Source organism: Chiroxiphia lanceolata, chromosome 2, assembly GCF_009829145.1.
Source record: "Chiroxiphia lanceolata isolate bChiLan1 chromosome 2, bChiLan1.pri, whole genome shotgun sequence".
NCBI lineage: Eukaryota > Metazoa > Chordata > Aves > Passeriformes > Pipridae > Chiroxiphia > Chiroxiphia lanceolata.
In genome coordinates this window covers 7577524-7598932 of record NC_045638.1, presented here as the reverse complement: position 1 = coordinate 7598932, position 21409 = coordinate 7577524, and the positions used below count along the sequence as shown (strand labels likewise).

Here is a 21409-nt window from a genome sequence, read left to right as displayed (position 1 = left end):
GGTAGAGATGTGGCCAGATTTAATGTTCTTGCTCCTGATCATCCCATGGCAGTTACTAAGGAGAGATATAGCAGGATACATGGACATTTGTATATGCCCCCCACCCCTGCCCCTTATTTTTGCTTAGAAAGGTTAAGATGACATGAAAAATAATCAGCTTTCTGTCCAAAATCTTAACTGAGAAACATATTCCTGAGGTAAAAAATGAATTATTTATGTACAGGTCTGGAAAAGAGGTTTTTAAAAGCCTCTAACTCCGAGGCTCAATTATAAGAAGAAGCTCCTGTACTTGCTTCAGTCCAGCTTTCACAGAACTGGAGCAGGAGACAGCTAAAAATCACTTAAAGAGAAGAAAGTAAAAATTACTATAGGTGCACTTACTATGTGTATCAGCAAGTGAAAAAAAGACCCAAAACATTGTAAACGTTTAAATGTTTGAAGTGGCTTTGCATTTTTTGTGTAGCATTAGCAAAAATACACTCTCCTCTAACTTAATGTTTGTGCACTACTCCTCACAGTATGGACACGAGGCACAGTCATTCAGAAGTTACTTTTGAATACTTTGATGATGTCTTTTCTGTTGTGCAGATATTTTAATTTATATGTGACTATTTGAAATAATGTACAGCAGTTTCCTTGCTAAGAGTTATGAATATCTCTTAGCTCAACAAAAGTAGTGAAGAAACTAGTCTGAGAGACAGGTTTATTAAGGAAATGAATATGCTTTAGATAAAGAAAGCAGACTTTTTATGACACCTGATTCAGCTCATCCTCTGTCAATTTAGCTTATAAAAACAGATGACTCTTACTCAAGTCAGTAGAGATATGTCTTTTTCTGTACTTTTCACAAATCCTCTTCTTCCAAGTACTTTAAAGCCCAAAATTGAGTTCTAACTGCCTTCATTTAAGATGTTGAGTACCACAGATTTGCAAAACAACCCCTTGAGCTCTGGCAGCATTTCCAAGTAATTCTTTAAACAATAGCGCTCTGAAATAATTTCCTTGCAGAAAAGAACAAAAATGGAATAAATACTGGTTAGTCTGTATTTTAACTTTCCCTAATGGCGCTAGTATCCAGTTCTTGGAGTACACACACCAGCTCAATGTGGCTCAGGCTGCAACAATCTCATCTTCTATGTTGTCCTTTTAAAATCAACTGAGTAACTTTGTTAATGAAGTTTCTGAGGTAGGTAGTGATACTTTAAGTGGCACAGCATTTTTCTTGACCCAGACCATATGAGAAGAAAACCAATGCAAAGACATATGGAAGAATTCACACCTGGTGGTGAGATTAAAAATGTCCCTCTGATTTTAAATAGTTGCATGCTGTGGGTTGCATGGCCAGGATTGTCTAAACTAGGTTACCATTTCCATGCAATAATCTTACCACTCCGAGACATTGAATAACCTAGTGTACTTTTATTAAGTAAATGGAAGCAGAGGTTAATGAACATTTATTGGACCAACTTAACACCTTGAAATCACAGGCATCAGTCAGACTGAGAGGCAGCATACTGATAAGATCAAGTTTTCTTTACAAATCTACGAGCCCCTGTACAAAAATAAAGTATAAAAGGGGCAAACAGAAACATTAGTTTCTTCCCAATCCCAGGGCTGCTTCTGAGGTCACATTCAGCATAAATTTAGAGAAGTCTGAGAGGCACTCTAAATTATGCAGTGATATTTACAGTACTAGGAGGACCCTTCTCCAGTTGGAGATTGAAAAAAAATAAAAAACTGTAACATTAGCTCTGCACCTGCATGTGTCTTCCCTCTGCAAGTGAGGCTTCCAGCTGAATTTATGCCCTCTACGTACCACACAAACAACAGAGATGCTTCAGAAGGGTTTGGGCAGGGCAGGAGGATCGGGCAGAACGAGGAGTCCTGGGCTTGCTCTGTGCTAAAACCTGCTCATGGAGCTCACTGGGTTGTGTGGATTAGCTGAATTTAGAGCCTAGGGGGGGTTAATCCATGTTAATCTTTTGCTACTGAAGGTTCCTAAAAGGAAAACAGTCTGTGGTAAAGAGGAGGCAGGACACGACGCTAACTGATGTGCTTTACAGTTTTTGTCTCTTGATAAAAGGTTATACAGTGAGAAAAAAGAAACAAAGCTCTCCAAGTCAGTCTTTCTACTGTGTAATATGAACTGAATGGTAGCTCCACTTAAGAGAAGAAAAGCGTATTAGTTACATTAAATCACTACTTATTGTCATCTACATAAGGCAGAAGCACCCTCATGGGCCTTATGAGTTTTCTTTCCTTACAAGCTGGATACACAGAAACTCCAAGAAATTCACATTAACAGAGTCAAAAGTGTGTAGTTAAAACATTTATGATGGACTGTACTCGAATTATCAAAATTACTTTACCTGTTTAATGTCATAAACATTTTGAGATGAAAAACGTGTCACTGAAGTCAGATACCAATGCTCACCAGAGAAGTTTGTATGTCTAACATCAGAAACACTCCACTGCTTGATTTTCAGTAGGTCTTCCCATCTTTGTGCTTTACTGGGAAAAGAGGTAGTTCTGAGAGTGAATGAACCTTCGATGAGCTCAGCTAGTGTGTAGTATTAACATTGCAACAGCTGATCCTACAGGAACACTGGCTAAGGTTCATCCAGGACTAAAACAACACAGCACAGCTACTTGGAAAATTACCTCTTACTCACTAAATAGTTCACAGTTTGCACTATCCCCTTTTTCAGGGGCTAAATTCAGAACAGATGAGCACCTACTATTACTCTGATAGGTTCCCTCTTGCTTATCGAGGCCCACGCCGATAGCTTCTCATGGGTTAGTTACCACAAAACTACAAACTCAAGGGATTCGGTTACAGTTCTGGTTTTGGGACACAGCCCCAGCCCTGTGACTCCAGCTGGGGTAAAATGATGGATCAAACTCCCTTCTGCACCGTGGGCTGCAAGTCAGGCTGTGAATGCAGCTCAAAATAGAAACATGCCTGCCCTGGCTGGATGGGAGGATGCCTGGCCAGATCTAGATTCTACCTATGGATTTTACAACAATAGGGATTTGACCACCTGACCTACAGAAGGAGTAGGCAGGAAAAAATTAGCAAGAATTACCCCTATTATAAATGTTCAACTATGAGAATCTGTTCTGATTACAACCCAGACAGCTGGAACAGCCCACGGATCCACTACAGCTGATAGTTCCACTCTGAGTATAAATCCCTTTAGAACACTGTATCATTTTAAAATAAACACTAAACTTCATACTATACAACAGCACAGCCAACCAAGCTCTGACGAGAAGTCATTTTAAGGAACACCATATTCTGACACCTAAAAAGAGGTGGCAATGTTTGCTTCCCTTAACCATTTTCACTAAAAATGCAAACCACCTGGGCCAGCGAGAGCACGAAGAAGGGAAATAAAGTGCCAGGTCAATGCATGGTTATATTTTCTTACTTGGGTCAGCTCTAATTCTAACTTTGTTGAACCTGTGCTGGTCCAGGCGGAGCAGAGCCCCCGGACAGACTTGCAGTCTGTGCCCTACAAGGGCTTCCCTTACAGACTTAAAGACAATTTTTCTCACTGCACAAGTCACTTGGTTTGTTCTTCAAACTCCCTGTGATGAAATGAAGGACCCAAAAGCATTTAATTGTTGAACACATAAAAGGAAGTATATTTAAAATAAAAAAAATTGGTCAGACTGTAGAGTCAATTACCATTTTTAAAGGAATTTACAGGGCTGTTGTAGATGAGTCTTTTGGAATAGTCAGTTTATCGCAATGCCTAAACTGGTTTCTTCATTGCACAGTATTTTCTTTTAAAATGTGTGCATCTTTAAACAATTACATACATATTAAAAATCAGCATTTCTTTGCTTAAACTGAATTAAAACGTTAATACTCTCAGACAACACAGATCTGAAATGGTGAAACCAGTAATTGCCCCCTCCCACCTTACAACAAATTAAATTGAGACAAAATTACAAACACATTTCACTACATGATTATTATTAATAAAAATCAGTTTTTCTTTTTTTTTTTTTTTTTTTTTATAAAGTTGCCCAAAATGCAAGGGATGTGCATAGGTTTACAACTTAAGTCAGAATAATATTTTACTTTATTCCCTTGGGTACGTGTTCCCATGAACGGAATGTACTTTGCTGTAGATTACAGGTTTTATCAACACAGATACACCAACGGCATGAACGCTTGCGACTGTCCACATGCATTAAGAGTCAAGACCCAATTTCAAATTTCTAAAAGTTTTACAGAGTTCTTCAAAGAGACAGTATCACATTATCTGGATGTTACACAAAAGTACTTAAAAATACTATCCTAGGAGAAAAAAAAAAAAAAAAAAAAGGCGAAAAAAGGCCTTTAAAATTTATGAATTTGTTTCGTAACCACTAGACTAATTACTTCAAATAAATAAAGGAAAGCAAAGTATTCCAATCCATAAAATCAGACTCTAAAAAGAATGTAGTGTTCCACCCCCAAGTTAAGGTAACAGAATCATATTATTATTACTATTAAAATAGATTATAGAAAGCAGCATCTATTTTGTGCAGTTTTTAGGGGCCCTTGAAATAAAAAGCTATGATTTCCAAAAATATAACATTCCAAAGGACTGAATAATACATATATTTAAAGATACATTTTATTAAAGTTTAGGAGAAATGATTAAAAAAAAGATACTGTCTCTTTAAATTAGTGTTTCATCTTTTTTTTTTTCCCCTCCTCCTATCTATTCAGACATGACAATAATTATATTTTAGGTCACACTACATCTAGGTAGTCTCTAGGGGCCAAGACCTGTTGACACAAGGTCAGTAACGAAGAGGTTTTCCATGTATAAGGTGGTTCCCAGTAATGACAGGTTGGTTTTTTGTTTCCTCAATCCTCTCATGCCTGGCTCTAGTAGACCCAGGAGACCGGGACCCACTGTGAGGCTGTACACACAAGCTCGATGGCTTCCTCCAGGTGCCTGATAGTCTCATCGATTTCATTGTTGATAATTGTTAGGTCAAAGTAGTGTGCATATGTTCTCTGTAAGATTTCAGACTCCTTCTGCAGGCGCTGAAGAGACTCGTCCTGTTCGCAGGGCAGGAAACAAAAGGGGAGAGAGAGAAGTTGGATCGTTTCGTGCTCTTCTACAACAGCTCCTCAACTGCTGCTCACGGAGAAGGAAAGGGCCAAAAAAGCCCCAGGGAGGTCTAAGTGCTTTAGCTCCCCCTCCTACATCTATGGGAGTCACACCGGGAGAAACTGCACAACTTCCCTCTGGACGCTGACACTCAAACAGCACTTGGTTATTGTCGTTACTTGAGACAAAACACAGCTCTAGTGTTAAAAAAGCAAGGCAGAGGATGGAAGCTTGGAAAAGCAGCACGGACATAAGCAACGGACACCATATGTGAAAAAATTGGACAAAGTGCACAAATACGAGCTATTGGGCCTATGTCCCAGTGAGAACACCAGCAATAGGAGAGGGTATATTGTCAGGTGTCAGCTGTTCCCAGTTTTGGTAATGTTTGCTGTTCCACACCAATCTTCTGGGTCTACTTCCTTTAATAATCATTTACTGATAAGGAAGTTCTCACTCCACAACTCCTCTGCGGTTCCTATCTCGGAGTGTGGTGTTTCCAGCACCTCTTAGTGTGAGGTCCTGGAGATGAACTGGGCAGAGAGCAACATCAGGCTGCTGCTCACCCTGGCTCTGTGTCAATGCCTGCACAGAAGCACCTGCATCCTACTTTGTGGGTGTCCTACAGGGCTCTGTGTAGCCCAGAATGCTGCAGCCACTGGCTCTGCTAGTGAGGTCTGCCTGCCTGAGGGAGCTGGATGCAAAGGGCTTCTTCCTAGGGCTCTGCAGCACTTCTAAATTTGAATTCTCTTACTGCAAATCGCCTGCCAATTTCCTGAAAAAAACCCAAACCAAAATATTTGCTGTTTTCAGGAACCTTGAAATAGCCATAGGAAAGCCACCAAGTTCTTCCTGGTCCCACAGGTTTGGGATGGATATGGTGCAAAATGACTCCTGCTGCCCTGTAGTATCTATAGGCTCACTCTACTTGATCAATTAACTGGGACACACTTTACTAAGCAGAGTTTAAGGCTGCAGGAGATACAGACACAGTGCCCATAGCTTTTTCACCAGAAATGGGAATAGAATTCTATCCAGCTAAGAGACACGCCCTCCACCTTCTTTGTTCCTGTTTAAACTTCCCAAGTATTTCTAATTACCGTGACAAGTAGCTGTGGAACAACAGCTTTCAGGTCCTTTGAAGGGAACAACCTGCACTGAGACAGTTCTCTTTTCCTGTAGCAATGAAACCAGCACTTCTGGAGGAGAAGTTCTGTACCAAAGTTACAGTTTTGCTTCTCTCCTGAGGCAAATTTCATTCCAAGTCAGACAAATACTCCTCATGCACACTTCTGTACAAGGAGTGTTCCTTGTATGGACCATTCTGCATCTCCAGCAATGCCTGAAACTTCTGTAGAAAATACCATTGTGTGCAAATTTAATTTATGCTATTAGCAGATGGAACAATATGGATCAATACCAGTATTAAATATTCTTGTGGAACGTTTCATATGGCCCAGTGTCTTCAAGCCAGAAATCTAGCTAGGTGAACTTCCAGCTTCTCACAGATTCCAAAAAAGACATCAATTTATATCAGCTGAGCATCTAACCTTTTCTGTTTAAATTAACCTACAAAGGTAGGTTAATAATCTGTGCTTTAAACATATCGAGCTGAGATTAATTTTATATTTAAAGCCTGTCTTGTCAAAATCATATTACACTTTGAAAAGAGTTTTAATCTCATGGTACAAGGGTACAAGTACCTGAAAAGACCCTTTAAGCCTCAGAACTCCTAAGTCCATATGTAGGTTTTTAATTGCTATTCAGATTTCCCATCAATGTTACTTTTACTTACAGGTATGAGAATGAACTTTTCTCACTGGAGCATCTATCTTGCTGTGACTGACAGTAAAATCTGAAAAACTTACAGCTATCTTATCTTAAAAAAACATTAAAAAATGTTTCAAAAACTCAGTAAATTTTAGTATTTTTCTGACTTAGCTTCTCCTAGTTCCAACTTTACTGGGATCAAAGTGTGCTGCATTTTGGAATATCTAAATTTCCTGGCCTGTTGGAAATGTAAAACATTACTTCTTGCATATACTCTTAGGGGCACTAATAAGTTAGGCCATTACAGAATTTTCAAACAGCTTCAAACTTTTACAAGTTTTGCAAAAATAGAAGATATTACAGTTCTTGATTATTGTTTTATTGTGAAACCAAGTGTCACCTGTGACTGTGATGGAGTATCTATTTGAACATGTCAGAGTTCTCTCTTTTTTAATCTGAATCTGTAAAACTTGAATGCCAAGATTATTTTTCAAAGCTAACACTTAAAATATTTGCTGTACTAAGCTCCTCTTAATTTCTCTAAAATTTCTTAATTAAATTCTGAATAGTGAATATCCCAAATTATTTTCTAAGAAGAATATTCTTCAGCAGTTGTGCTCTCAATAGCTTCAAGAAAGAAGATATTTATCAAAATGTTTGGCTTTCTGCAGACAGACACATGAAAGGCCACAACTTCAGTAATTTAACATTTGTGAACACAACATCTGCCTCTTCTTCTTCCCCCAGCTCTCATGCAATGGGCATTTTATGTGGGTCTGGTTGTAGTGTGTGCCTTATTGGAGCAGACTTTGCTTTCCTAAGTCAGTTCACTCTCCTCATCATCTCTCCTTCTGCACCACAGGTGAAAGGAGTGAAACATGGCTTTATCCATGAAATGTCTCCCATGCACATAAAGGCCACCAGTGGCATCTTCAGTTTCTGAGGACTGGGTTTTTTTGGCCTGAAAGTACACAGGACAATAGCTGCTGCTTGTGACAGTCAAAGCACAGCCTAACAAATTTCTAATATTCCTTTCTAAGGCTGTGGACAATGTATAAACACACCATCAGGGCTTTGCCAATTTTGCCTCAATAGAAAGAAATTAATTTAGTCAGTTTAAACAGCTGGTGGACTGCAAACGTCCTAAGAAAAATTCTTTCTACTCTTTAGCTGTAGGAGGGTAGCGCAGCTAAAAGTCAGAAGAATTTGCCTCAATAAAGATTTAAATCAAATAAGTGGAGCCTGTCAACTCTTCTTTGCTGCTCTCTGGGCAATGGGAGGCAGGAAACAGCCAGAGGAGAGAGGAACTACCCTGAGGTTTTCTGATATGCTCCCTCCTCTCTCTGTTTTAGCACGACAATCATCTGATTTAAGTTTCCTTTGTGGAAAAGAACAGGTGGGTGCACTCTGGGAGATCTCCTATAGGATTTAAATTGCTCTTGTGCTTTGCAGCATTGCTCACAGTGCATTGCTATATTAATTTGAAAGCATAATATTTTGTCTCCTAACTCTTGCTGTATGGGCCTTGATTACTGAGACATTTTGTGTGGTCCGTGATAGGCTAAAGTGTCTCAAGAGAGATACATCCAAGATCAGGCCTCTGCACTGATTTCAACACAAAGTTCAGATATTCAGCTGTAAGAGCAGAAATTTTACTCTCCAGTCTCTCTTTTTTTTTTTTTTTTTTACTAGCAGACAATCTTAGTGCAGATATCAAAAGTCATTTTTACATTAAATTTTTATTCCATTGGCAAAAGTAATGTTGAATGGGAACAGCAAATCTACATTCTAACACTACTGCAATAATCAGAACTACCTTGTCAGCCCCTAGCTGGTACTTACAGGCAGTTTTCTGCACCATTTTGGCAGCTATGTACAATTAGTACGAATGCAGGAAAATGAAAAGAAAAGCAAAGATGAAATTTAAGAAAACATAAAGGGGAGGGGTGAAAAAGGACAGTCATTTACAGAAGTGCTCTCAAAAAGCTTAAGCAAAATAAACAAGGCAGGGCAGGAGGATAAGTGGAAAGGGACACTCATTATGCAAATGAACCTTTCAAAAAGGAAGCATGAATGGGAAATAGGAAACACACACTCCTCACCCTTGTTTGCTGCCTTGCAGGCTGCAAACACACAGACACAGTTTGCAAATCTCCTTTCATGCAGTCCAGTAAACATTGGAAAGTAGGATCCTGTAGTTGGGTAAGGTCTGCTGCTATTACCATTGCCTACTCCTCCCATTCCTTAAGTTTAATTGATTCATAAATTAGCATGTTTTGTAAGTAGCCTTACAATGATGAGTTTTATAAGTTCAGCAATTCATGTGCCTGGGTGAAAGAAACCCTGCATACACAGAGACTTTTGTCACAAGAGCTTAAAACAAAGACAGAGTCTTGCAGCAGGAATGAAAATATTTATAACATAATACTTCTGCTAATATTTCTTTGGCATGAAAATGTATTTCCCCACCACTACTCTAGCAGGTACATTTCTGTCATCAGTGCATCACAGATCTTATTTTTTTTAATTGATGCAATGTTATTTGATGACACAAAGGCAAAGCCAACGCAGATTACAAAATTTTAGTATTTTACCAAGACTGTACTGATGTACATCATATGGCAACACCAGCAGTTAGATAAACTGTCACTTCACTAACATGGCAAATTGTGATGTTCTGAGAGATCTTTGTCTTTACACTCTTGAAACGTTCCCATTAGGCTATGGGTTCTTAAGACACTGTGAAAATGACAGAACTTAATGCTGCGAAAGTGAAAAGATGCTTGTTCCCCTTCCCATTTTTCTTCTGGCTATAAACTCTCACTGCTTTTCTGGATTTGTGCTTGTCAGAGTCTTTGTGAGCTGCTTAAAAACTGACAAAAATCCAATTTACAGCTAAAGTAGCCCACTAAAGGGTCATAGTGAACTAGCAGAATGCCTCAGCTGCCAGTAAAATTGCAGCTTGAGGCCAAAATTTTTCACTCTCCACTTTCTACTTTAATAATTATTCAGGGTATTTGCATTTAAATATGTTTGTCTTGTTCCTTATTTTCCTCCAAGCCTCTGCAGTGATGTCATAATTTCATGCTTATGATACTGTAATTACATTTCAACAGAAACAGGCTGTAGTGACAGGGCTTCTGACTTTATTTTTGGATGATTAAGGAAACATCTAGGAGACTTGGAATACATTCATGATCAAATCTAATTGATTAAATACTTTAATATCATGGTTTTAAAAAGGCTAAGCAAATAAAGTGTTCGCAAAAATACTGTTTTTCCTGTTATGAACTAAATCCAGAATTGCTTGATATCATCTTTGAAATCAGTAGCAATCTGCTGAGTGGGCACTCCATAAAAACTAAGTAGGAAATGTAGGTTATGGACCTCCATGAATATTTAGCATTATTTCACAAGTAATTGCCCCTCTGGTCAAAGCTTCCAATTCTCAGAGAACAATCATCAAAATTAATAAGCCTATTTGTGACATGTATTTGCTGTGCAGGAAAAATTCTAAAGCTAAAGGTGGGATGACAGCAGAGTCCTGAACACCCATTTCTTCAGCTCAGACCAGCAGTAATCCAGTGCTGAGCACTTGGAATTGGGTAATTTGTGCCAATTATTTGTCAAGGAGTTGGAAATGGATCTTTGAGGTATGGCAAGGAATGAAATAAAAGAATATGTACTTTAAAATATACCACGTGGATCCTTCAACTTGAAGTTCACATTTTGAATTGGTTAATGAATAAGAAATGTATCTCAATCTATTTAATAATGCTGTCATTCAACTGTCTTTCTGTCTCTCCATTTACAGTCAAGGAAACAACCAAAGAGCCTGATCTGCATATTTGAATCTCATCCTTAATTCTGTCTCTAATAAGACATCAGACTGCAACATGCCATACCTCATTAATGCCTGGGGTAATCGTAGGTGCAGCAATAAAAACAACAAAAGGAGCAAACTCTGCAGTTCTCAGGACCTTCAATGCCTAGGTGAAAAAAAATCAGATACTTTAGAGGAAACCCCCAACAATCAATGTGAAGTAAGTTTAGTCACACAAGCAAAATACACAAATTCATGACTTACCAATGCTGGGTTTGTTTTTAACTGAACTGGAGTCAAAACCTTAGTAGTACAGACACTTAACTTTTTGTATTATTTTGCATTTTTGGTGGTCAAAATGTATATTTATCCTTAATTAAAGTGAATTTATGAGACAGTAAAGGCTTTAGCATTTTCAGAGAGGTTCTTGCCATACGGTGTCAAAGACTGTGGAATTCTGTTTGCATTTAAACTTACTGATTAAACACCACGTAAAAGATATTCAGTCATGCCATAACTAGGGAATATTGATTAGAATATAATTTTTTGTCTGACTTCTTCTAGCAACTAACACTTTTTAATGATTATTTTCTTAAACAAATGAAAATGTGATGTGAGTAGTTCAAAGTTTTTAAAGAGTGAGCATAGCACTAAATGCAGTAAATACAGCATCAATCCCCTGAAACAAATAATTCAAGAAAAAATTCAGGAAAACTCATGTAACTAAGAGCACCCAAGGGAAAACCAGCAAGAGGTGTAAGATAACCAGGAATAAGTCCACAAACAGGTTGCCCTTAATGAGCTGAGATGGATGAATGAGGAGGCTGGTTAGGAAAGAGGCTTGCTAGACATGTGCTGGAGGAAGTGCAGCAAAAGCAGCTGTTACCAAATGTAAATACATCCTAACTAAGATTAAAATGGCTTCTGAGAATTGCACTGCTTTTGAATAATGCACGTTGGAAAGGTTTATCAAGAGAGTTTGGTGTTAACAGCCGTTCCATTTGAACTAACTACAAATGCTGCTTTCCCTGAACACTGTTAAATGTGGGACTTTATTTTTCAGAACAGCACCACACCAGCATACTGTGAACTGTCCTAAATAATTTAGTCAGGTATCTTATTTCTGTTATGAAAATCTTAAAAGAATTTGAACTTATTGAATCCATTCACAATGAAGAAAGAAGTTAGCAAATTTAAATAGATAACACGGGTCACAGTTTTATCTTTCCTCCCATTTCCTTCCACCTGCTAGAATATAAACATCACATTTGTCCATATACATGATGCTTCATTTAACAAAATATACAGATTCCTGTGAATTGGAAGTAATGACTACATGGATGTTTCAAAGGAAACGTATCAGAATTTTCCACAGAAGATTTTATACAATGAATAAACAAACTATTAGTGTTCCTTGAGAATCTGATTTTTATTCCTGCCCTCTTTTGAAAAGGAAAATGCCATAATGCAGAAATGACTTCATAAAGTAACAACACTGATCTGGTCATTGTCCAAACGGGATAAATATCAGTGATTAACCACAAATGTTTCTGACTGTGCTCAATAATGATACACAGTCAAGAGTCAGCCAGGAGCAAGATTCCCTTTTCATAAAGCACCAGAGAGAAATTTTTGAAAAGATTACTCCTGGCAGGCAATGACAATGACTTGTTTCGATATGTTTCACTGGACATGAGGGCGATATAGTAAAAAGTTACATGGTAAGTAAATTTTCAAGCTATAGTGATTGCTAAACTATGAATTTGTTTCTGCTGTATGTTCTTTCAACCAGGTGATTACCAGAATTCCACTTCCCAGACCGATACCTTGGTGGTTCAAGGGCTTCTGTTCCACACTACTTATCTAGTGTGCAATCAATAAAAATAAATATATCTCAATACGATTAGGTTGAAGGATTTGTGATGAGTCCCATTTTTACACATTTTCTAATTAGTTACCTGAGGTTCTACATCAAGTATTGCAATTAGTCCCTGCTCATGGATCTTTCGTATTGTTTCCAGTTTTGTCCCGTACATTGCATCCTCATGGCTGCCATATTCCAAATACTCATTGTTTGATATATCCTGCATCATTTGGTCATGTGATACAAAGTAGTAATTTTTGCCATTTTCTTCATCTTTCTTTGGAGGTCGGGTTGTATCTGAAAACACAAAATATTTTAGTACACAAGCAATAGTAGGTTTTTATATGGCTTTCTTTTTTTTGTTTGTTTATCAATACTTATTCACTGAATGATGACCAGTCAAATCACATATGAAGCGTGAGCTTGAGGTAGCCAGAATGACAGGCACCAGGAATAGCAGGAGTCTGAGGGATATGTATTGGGAAAAAGCAGGAGAGGAAGGGATGTAGAAAAGGTAAAAAATCAAAAGGCAACAGAAGAGCAGAAGGTCATAAAAAACCCTTCCCTGGACAAGACTGTAAGACTCTGTAAAACACCACATCTCTTCACAATCTACTGCCTTTTCTTCCAACAACCCTACCATAATTTCAAACAAGGTATCCAAAAACTGAACTTATCTTCTACTTTTAGTTATACCTATTACTGTTCTGAGGATTAATTAGCAATGTTCTGAGGATTAATTAGGATATTTCAAAGATGAAAAGTTCTATAGAAATTATTATAGATCATAGTTATTTTAAGAAATTCATGAACAATGGATTATATAAACCATATAATATCACTATACTACTCACTGATGTCCTAGGTCTACTAAACTTCAGATCCTCATAATTCTCTCAAATCCTCTTCATTTCTAAAAACATTTCTGTACTTTGCTTTTTTTTTTTAACCCGAGTTCTTATGAGGTTTTCTTCTTATGAGTGTGAAAGCATAAGTCTGAAAAGTAGGCAAGGACCTGACTACTTATGGGCCAAGAGAGATGAAAGCTACTTAGCAATATCATACCTTTTGAATATATTACTTCTACTGACCTATGTGCTAAGAGAAGTATGGCCTACTAATCTTTTTAATTAACTGCCATTGTCTGTGACATGACCTTTTTGATCAGGTTTTCACTCTGTAGATAATTTCTTCATAAAGCATTCCCCAAAACCCTGCACCCAACTTAAGGCCCATCTCAAAAGCTACCTAATCTACCATGGTTTTGTAAAAGAATGCAGAAAATGCATCTTTTTAGTCTTCTTATGTAACCACTGAAACAATTTCAGTGTTTCCACAGAGAAAGAACCTAATGCAGGCAACCTAAAGCATGATCACCACAGTATAGATGAGTCCATTTTCACAGTATTTGAAGATAAAATAACTAGTTCAGCTTCTCTCCATGCCAGTACAGTTAGTTTTATCCTTCATTCTGAATTAAGGAACATTTGGGTAGAGAGAAGCAAGAAGTTTTGTGAATAACAAGAAACATTTGATGTAAAATTGGTGCTACTTTCCACTCCTCCCTTTGATAAAGCAAAAGAAATACACCCAGTCCTAGCACAGCTCCCACCTTCAAGACTCATCTCAGCAGAACTGAACACATGTAGTAGAACAACAGGGGTGTTGTCAAGGATGACAACAAACAATTTTGCAGTACATTGAACATTGCTACTCACGAGGAATGGGGTAAGCAAATCTGTCCGGATGTTTTGTGATGAGTGTGTTTTTTATGTGTCTTCGTCCGACACCGTGTGCACCTGAAGCACAACACAAACATGATTTGGAGATTTTCCACCAGAAGGGCTTCAGAACTATGTTGTTATGTTCAGAAAAATAACCAAAAATTACCTAGTAAGACTAGTGTTTTCCTTTTGAATGCTGGCAGCTTTACTACTTCTTCATATGTGACGAGATCTAATTGATCAAACACTAAAACACAAAAGAAAGCCCCCAAGGGATAAGAAAAAAGGCATATCAAGAGTGACAATTAATTCTGCTACAAATTACAATTTCATCAAGTTTTAGATTCATAATATAAAGTAATATAGAAAATAAAATCATTCATTATGCATTTTAACAAGAGTGTTCTTTTAAAGAACTGTTAAGAGCAGTAACAAAGCTACTGAAATGCTCAAAGTTTGCATGTCCTTTCATGCAGTATTCAGCAGACCACAAAAATTAGCTCAAACAGCATGCCATTCACGTTTGCATTCCTAAGAAATGGCAATACTAAAGAAAAATCTGTAGACAGTGACCAACATGAATACAGTATGAGAACATCTATTTACACTGAAGATAGGGATACTTTCATAATAATGTTTTAACAAGATCTATGAGAAATGCATAGAGAAGACTGTTAGTACTTTGTGGTATTTATTCTTTCAAACCACCACCCTTTAATTGTAATTAGAGTTCTCTTTAAACACACGTGCTAGTTAAGTTGACATGCTTTTAAAACTCGTGACAGAATGAAGAATTCTAATGGAAAGTGATGGCATTACATAAAAGAACCTCTACCATATTTAGGGAAAAATTGTAAAAGTATTATTTCAGATATAATTTCAACTGTAGTTGAAATTGGATGAATTCCATCATGCCTATCAATCTGTTGTCAATTGCCAAGGAATATAATGATTGACAAATCAAGTTTTGTTCATTAAAACCAACTTATTCCTCCTGTGCCCAATAACACATCATCTCTGGTAACTCTTGCAGAATTCTAATGAAAAAAGAAGCCAGGAGGCAGTTAATTATATTTGTAAAGATTACAGCAATCAGCAATTGTGAGCAGAATAATGAACAAGAGTTTTCAGTTCTGTATTTTTGCATGCTATGAAAAGAAGGGAGGAGAGACTGCACCTAAACTATGGGACCTTTGAGTGTTTCCAAATCTTAAGTGGTGTATTCACCTCAACTATATCCCACCCATCTTTTAGGATGAGTCTGGATATATCCCTCTCCCCCATCCAAAACCCCTTAAGGGAAGTAGGCAGTGGCAGGAGCTTTAGTCTGTTCCAGAAGTCCCCAGCCACCAAGATCAGCATGAAGAGCATGGGGCCTACCAGAAAGCACAAGCTCGTTGTACTAAAGTCCCAATTAAAGCAGGAAAGGATTTAACTTAATGTATTTCTTTTTTACAGGTCACATTTTTCAATTCGAGAGGAAAAGTACAACTACTTCAATTTGGTCAAACAACAAATTAATCAATTGACACACTCAACTGTTTAAGACCTTGAAAAGATACAGATATGAAAACTTCCTAGTCCATTTGAAGCATTTTGAATTTCATCCTAGAGAACAATCTCTTTCAACCTTTCCCCAAATCCTACAAACAAGAATTTAGTCATATTTTTCTTCCATTCCACAAACATGGAATTCTACTGTCCTTTTTGCAACTTTACAGTATTTAAACTACTTAACAATTAATTTCATACTAGAAAAAGCCAAAGATCTGCAACATGCTAAACAGTTTTACCATTCTAACCATCTAGGCCTGAGAGTATCATTTTCCATCAAAAAATAACAGTAATAAAAAAATCCATCCTTTATTTTCTTCTTGAACAAAACCATGTTATGTTAGAGACAAACAACAGGTACAAACAGAAATGACACATATTAATGCCTTTATCACAAACTAGCAGCATGGAGAAGATGTGTCTCAGTCTACATGGACTTAACTAATGATTGTAGGGTTTTCAAATGCAAAAGAAAAATGATAATTTTTTAAAAAATACACAAGATATGAGGAATACAGGGCACATTTAAAGACTGAACTTCAATGCTTCAGTGTTACTAGCTAATAAAGAAAAGGAGTTCTTGAAAGGAAACAGTAAGAAGCAAATAAAGAGGCATTGTCACTTGACAGGTTACTTACATGCACAGAGGCCATTGGGAGTAAGACAGCATGAAAAATGTACAGGGGTCATTGAGATATGGCTTGTAATATATTAGTAAAATAAAAAGTATATGCACAAAATAAACTTTACCATGCAATAGTCTAAACACAAGGCAAATAAATCACATTAAGAAATGATAAACATATTTTATAAAAGCTTGGCAATTTTCTAGATTATGCATAATAGGAAGCATAGCTCTAGTATGTTCTAAAGATCGTTCTTTTCTGAAGTCCTGCAATAACATTTCAGTAAAATAAATTAAAAATATATCTAGATACACTGCAGTGTATCTCTAGAGCATTTATAAAAATATCAGCAAATCTAATACTGAAAAAATACTTCATTTTTTCCTGTGGGCTTTTGTTCAAAACTGTCTTTACAGTGATAAAACATATGATCACGAAATTGCCTAACACTCTAAAATGAAGCATGGAGGAAAGAAAAACAAGATTACATTTTTCTTGTAAAGAAGAATGCATTTGCTTCTAATTCTAAAAAGTAACGGAAATTGTCTCCTCTTTATTTCATAAACTATGATTTGCAGAACAATCTCATGTCTAGTTCCAGTAATATCCCAATATCCCACACAAGCTCTCAAATCATTAGCTGGTCACACAAATCTTAGTTGACTATGAAGTATTTTACTAAGTCATTTCTCAGCATCTCAGTTCAGTTTGAACCCCTAAGACAAAAATAACACGGAGGGACAAAGAGATTACAGACTGCTGATCAATTTATTGAATTTTATACTAAGATACAAGAGAAGTAAATTCCACTTTCTTGTAAGAGCAATATTTTGACATTGATTATACTTATTTTGGATCCAACAGAGGAAAAGATTTGTTATTTTTTTCTGAGACAAACGCACTGAAAGCTTGCAAAGGTCAGTGCTGATTTATTTCTGACTAACAATACCAGCCATGACAGAGTAACTCAGAAAAGATAAATTCAGTACCACCTTAGTTAAACTTAAAACTCACGTGAGCATTTCAGTGAACCTCTTTATATCCTACATTTGGTGTCATTCCCTGGAATATGACTGGCATCACCTCAAGGTCTCACTAAGATCAATAAATGTTTCTAAGAGAAATCTTGACTCTAATCTGTGCTTTCATTACCTTTGTGACTTCTTAGGGGGAAGGGGAAGTGCTATTCTGAAAAGAACAGGTTCTTTACGGTCATTATGATAATTTTTAATGTTCATGTTTCTAATTTTTGGCAGACTCTGCTCTGATGTAAGGTGACTAACAGCACTGCTGGTGTCAAGCGCTAAGGCAGGCAAACTGTGTGACTCAGTGCTGTCAACCTTCTCCAAAATGTCCCCCTACATCAAGACAGGAAAGTCTAGACTACCTTGCTTTCAGGAATTTATTTGATGCAAAGTCTTTGAGCTAGTTTTGCTCTTAAAGCATTGCCTGCTCCTTCTCCTTCCCTGGCCATCCTCTTCCTTTTGCTTATTCCTTTGCAGCAGGCTGTGCTTACTCACAGTGACATCATTAATATGTATTTGCACTGAGAACTGCATTAAGAAATGCACCTGCCCAAAAGAAATAAAATCCATGTGTTTTGTTGGGCTGTTCTTCAGTTAATCCAGTTTACAGCATGGCCTGCACAGTTACACTGCCATAACTGAAGGGAGGAGCAAGGCTTGGGGAATGTATGTGGGAGCAATTGATAATACTCTGAAACCAGTATCAGGTTTATTTAGGCCATAAACCCCAGTTTATTCCCAACAGTTTTTGTTAAGATCATAATCAGTAAATAATACATAATACATAATTATGTAAACTAATAATTAGTAAATTAATCCACTGCAATGAAGTGGAAACATTACAACAACCAGAATGTTAAAGCAGCAAAAAGAAGGAAACGAGTCTAAACTTTCAATCTCTGCTTGCTTTCAGGCTTTCAGGGTAATGAGTAATTTTATATTAACTGTGAACATCTTAAATACAGTGGTGAATTAAGGAGTATAAATGACAATTACTGTTATTTGACTTTTTTAGAATTCATTTTCAAATGACTTTTAAGGAACCATAAATTTTGTAGTAGTGATGCCTAATGAGCTCTGATACTGCACATAGACTGTGCAAGTAAAGAGAAATGTGGAAATATGGATTTATATTGTTTAACTGGTGTCCTCAAGAATGCAACTGAAAAAAAATCCCAGAAATTAATGCAATATATATAAAATACTTCCATTACACTGCTTGGACAGGTATATCTTTTGATTCCAATAAAAATCTCTGCATGCCTCCCAAGAGACCACAACAACAAAAATATCACAAAATGTGATAGCAATGCAAAAGCAATAGAAAATAGTTGAAAAGCAGTTGCAGCACACTGAGTATTTTACACTAAAAGAAGAAAACTAAATTCTGCTCATGAATGAAGGAGTCTTCCTTCTTTACTACTAAAACTAAACAATTTTGCTTGACAAGGGTCTCATACTCCATGCTTTACTTTCAAAATTTTCTAAAGCAATTAATTATTTTTTCAGCAGTCTGAACAGAAAATCAAAAGTCAGTATATTCAGGCAGAAATCACTGCAAGGAGCATAAACTTCAACAGCTTGGTCTATTTGGTGACTGTAAATAATACACTGACTATGCAAAGGCTCTTATTGCACTTTCAGCTGTAATGCTTCAAGAAAAATGCCCTTTAGTGATGTTTTCATGTATATAATCTGTAACTGTAAATGCACATTAACAAGGATGCTACTGAGAAGTCTTCTGTAGAGTACAGTACATTATATAGATTGCAAAAATCATATCCTGTTGGCTTCTAGCTCCTTTAAACATAACCCCCCAAACAATGTAAGCCTATATTAGGATATATTAGGATGCATTGATTTTGTGGCAGCTTGCCTCTCACTGATTAAGCTCTATTAAGCAAAGAGCAAGCAGAGTAATGTTGGCATAATTAGAATTTTACTTATATTTTCCTAAGTTAGGTTTATATTAATGTCAAGGTTTAAATTGAAAAACATGTAATCTGTTAAAGCTACCTGCATTTTTTTTTCATACCTGCATTGTGCTTTGCCAAATATTTGTCTTTGTACTGCTTTTTTTTCTTTCCAAACCAAGTACAGCTGGCCTGTTGCTCCTGTTTGGTCTTCTCCATGGCAATACAAGCAACTCGCCTGGCACACGGAGGAGAAAAAAAGATTTGTTGTAATCAAGGATTTTTAAAAAGCTGCACAGAATGAGTTAGAAAAATTAGACTTTTTTTTATGCAACAAGAGCACAGTAAAACTTTCAAAAACATTTTTCATGATGACTTAAAAGAACATATTGGAATGGGCTATCCAGAGAGGTGGTGGAGGTATTTTAGAAGAGACTGGATACCCCTGGAGGTATTTTAGATGTGGCACTTAGTGCCATGGTCTAGTTGACAAGGTGGTGTTAGATCAAAGGTTGGACTTCATCTCAGAGGTCTTTTCCAACCTAGTTGGTTCTGTGATTTTGTCATATATAGCTTTGCTAGTCCAGGTGGCACAGGTGCTGTTAACCCTTCACAGCACCCCAATTCTTTTATGTAGCAAATTCTGTATGAAATACTTCAGGCTAGATTATTCATATTGATAAACTTTATTGAGTTATGGTCACAACTTTTGTGGCCCAGGACTTGCTTGCCAGAATTTGTGCTGATGCTTTTAACAGTTTTACTAAACAGCTTCTCCAAGAGGTTGTTTAAAGGCTCTGCACTGTTTTTGTGGCACTCAGTGCCATTGCTGTTCACTGAATAGGCCATTCGGGGATCTTTGCACTGTGATTTCATTCTGATTTTTGACTTTCACATGAAAAATGAAGAGGAAAGAAAATCCCCAACTCCCTCAATGAGCTTTCTGCTTGACATCCTGCTAAAACCTTATTCCTGCAGCACTTGCATATAAGCAGTACTAATGAAAACACTGTTTAGAAGCTGAAAGAGAAGTTCATTTGACCCCCTTATGTAGTGTCCTATAGTATACCAGAAAGCACAATGTTTACTAACATAGGTGTTTATTTTTCTAATGTAACCACATCTATGATATTACATGTAACTCCACTGCTATGCATGCACAAACAAAAAATCAGTACCACACAAACTGAGGCAACAGACTTTTTTTTTAAAAAAAGAAGAAAATAATTCAAAAACTAGCTACACAAAAATGAAAAGCATGAAAGACAGAAATAAAATCCAAGCTAAATTCATTTTTTTAATAGAAAATTTAAGTCATACCATTCTTGAAGTTCAGGAGAAGGAATAAGACCTGCAGTACCATTTTTGGAGTTCTCAAGTTTACCCTGCCACCAGTTATGATCGTCTTTGCTAATGATTTGGATAATATCACCAACTCGGAATCTGATGCCAGCTTCTTTGCAAGGAATGAGGTCATCCTTTGCTGGATCATATTCAAATTGTGCTCTTACATATATCTATGAAAAAAAGAGTTTATAAAAGACACTGCAATATTATTACTGGCACGGTATTAAGAGTAACAGGTGATAATCTGATCAGTGAATGCAGCTACACATACTGGTTGCAACAAGCAAAGGAAGAAACAGAATGGCAAAAGCATAAGTGGTAGTTGGAAATGAAACAGAACAGCCCCCCCAGCAAACCATGGAGACACCTGATGTTATTTTGAAAGCTCATGGCCTCTACGTACTGTAAAATCTGAACAGCAAGAAGGTAATGAACTGATAGAGTCCCTCAAATGAATATCAACTATCACAAAGCAGTACAGACTATAAACCAGCAGTTTACAGCTTGTACAACTGTACTTTCCAACCGAAGTCCCACTGTATGTTTTAAAAATTTGTACGGCAGGACATTTTATGGGACAGTATAAAGGACCTAGGCCACGTTAGTGATCTTTAGTATTTAGGCTAAAAATTTTTAAGATTTAAGA

At 36.9% G+C, this 21409-nt stretch overlaps 1 protein-coding gene across 11 annotated transcripts in view; it reads right to left on the bottom strand.

The window, feature by feature from the left end:
- Positions 1 to 3619: 3619 nt before the first annotated feature.
- The window catches only part of CASK (calcium/calmodulin dependent serine protein kinase), a 204417-nt gene continuing 186627 nt past the window's right edge, over positions 3620 to 21409 (bottom strand). For 7 of the 11 annotated variants that reach the window (XM_032678140.1, XM_032678143.1, XM_032678149.1 and 4 more), the window contains 7 exons: positions 20737 to 20933; positions 19539 to 19654; positions 14465 to 14545; positions 14293 to 14373; positions 12669 to 12871; positions 10793 to 10876; positions 3620 to 5065 (listed from right to left, as the gene is read on the bottom strand). In XM_032678140.1, coding sequence (XP_032534031.1) covers positions 4889 to 5065; positions 10793 to 10876; positions 12669 to 12871; positions 14293 to 14373; positions 14465 to 14545; positions 19539 to 19654; positions 20737 to 20933 — 939 coding nt within the window. In that variant the 3' untranslated portion in view covers positions 3620 to 4888. The remainder of the gene's footprint in view (positions 5066 to 10792; positions 10877 to 12668; positions 12872 to 14292; positions 14374 to 14464; positions 14546 to 19538; positions 19655 to 20736; positions 20934 to 21409) is intronic. The other 4 variants (XM_032678141.1, XM_032678144.1, XM_032678147.1 and 1 more) reach the window with 1 other exon arrangement.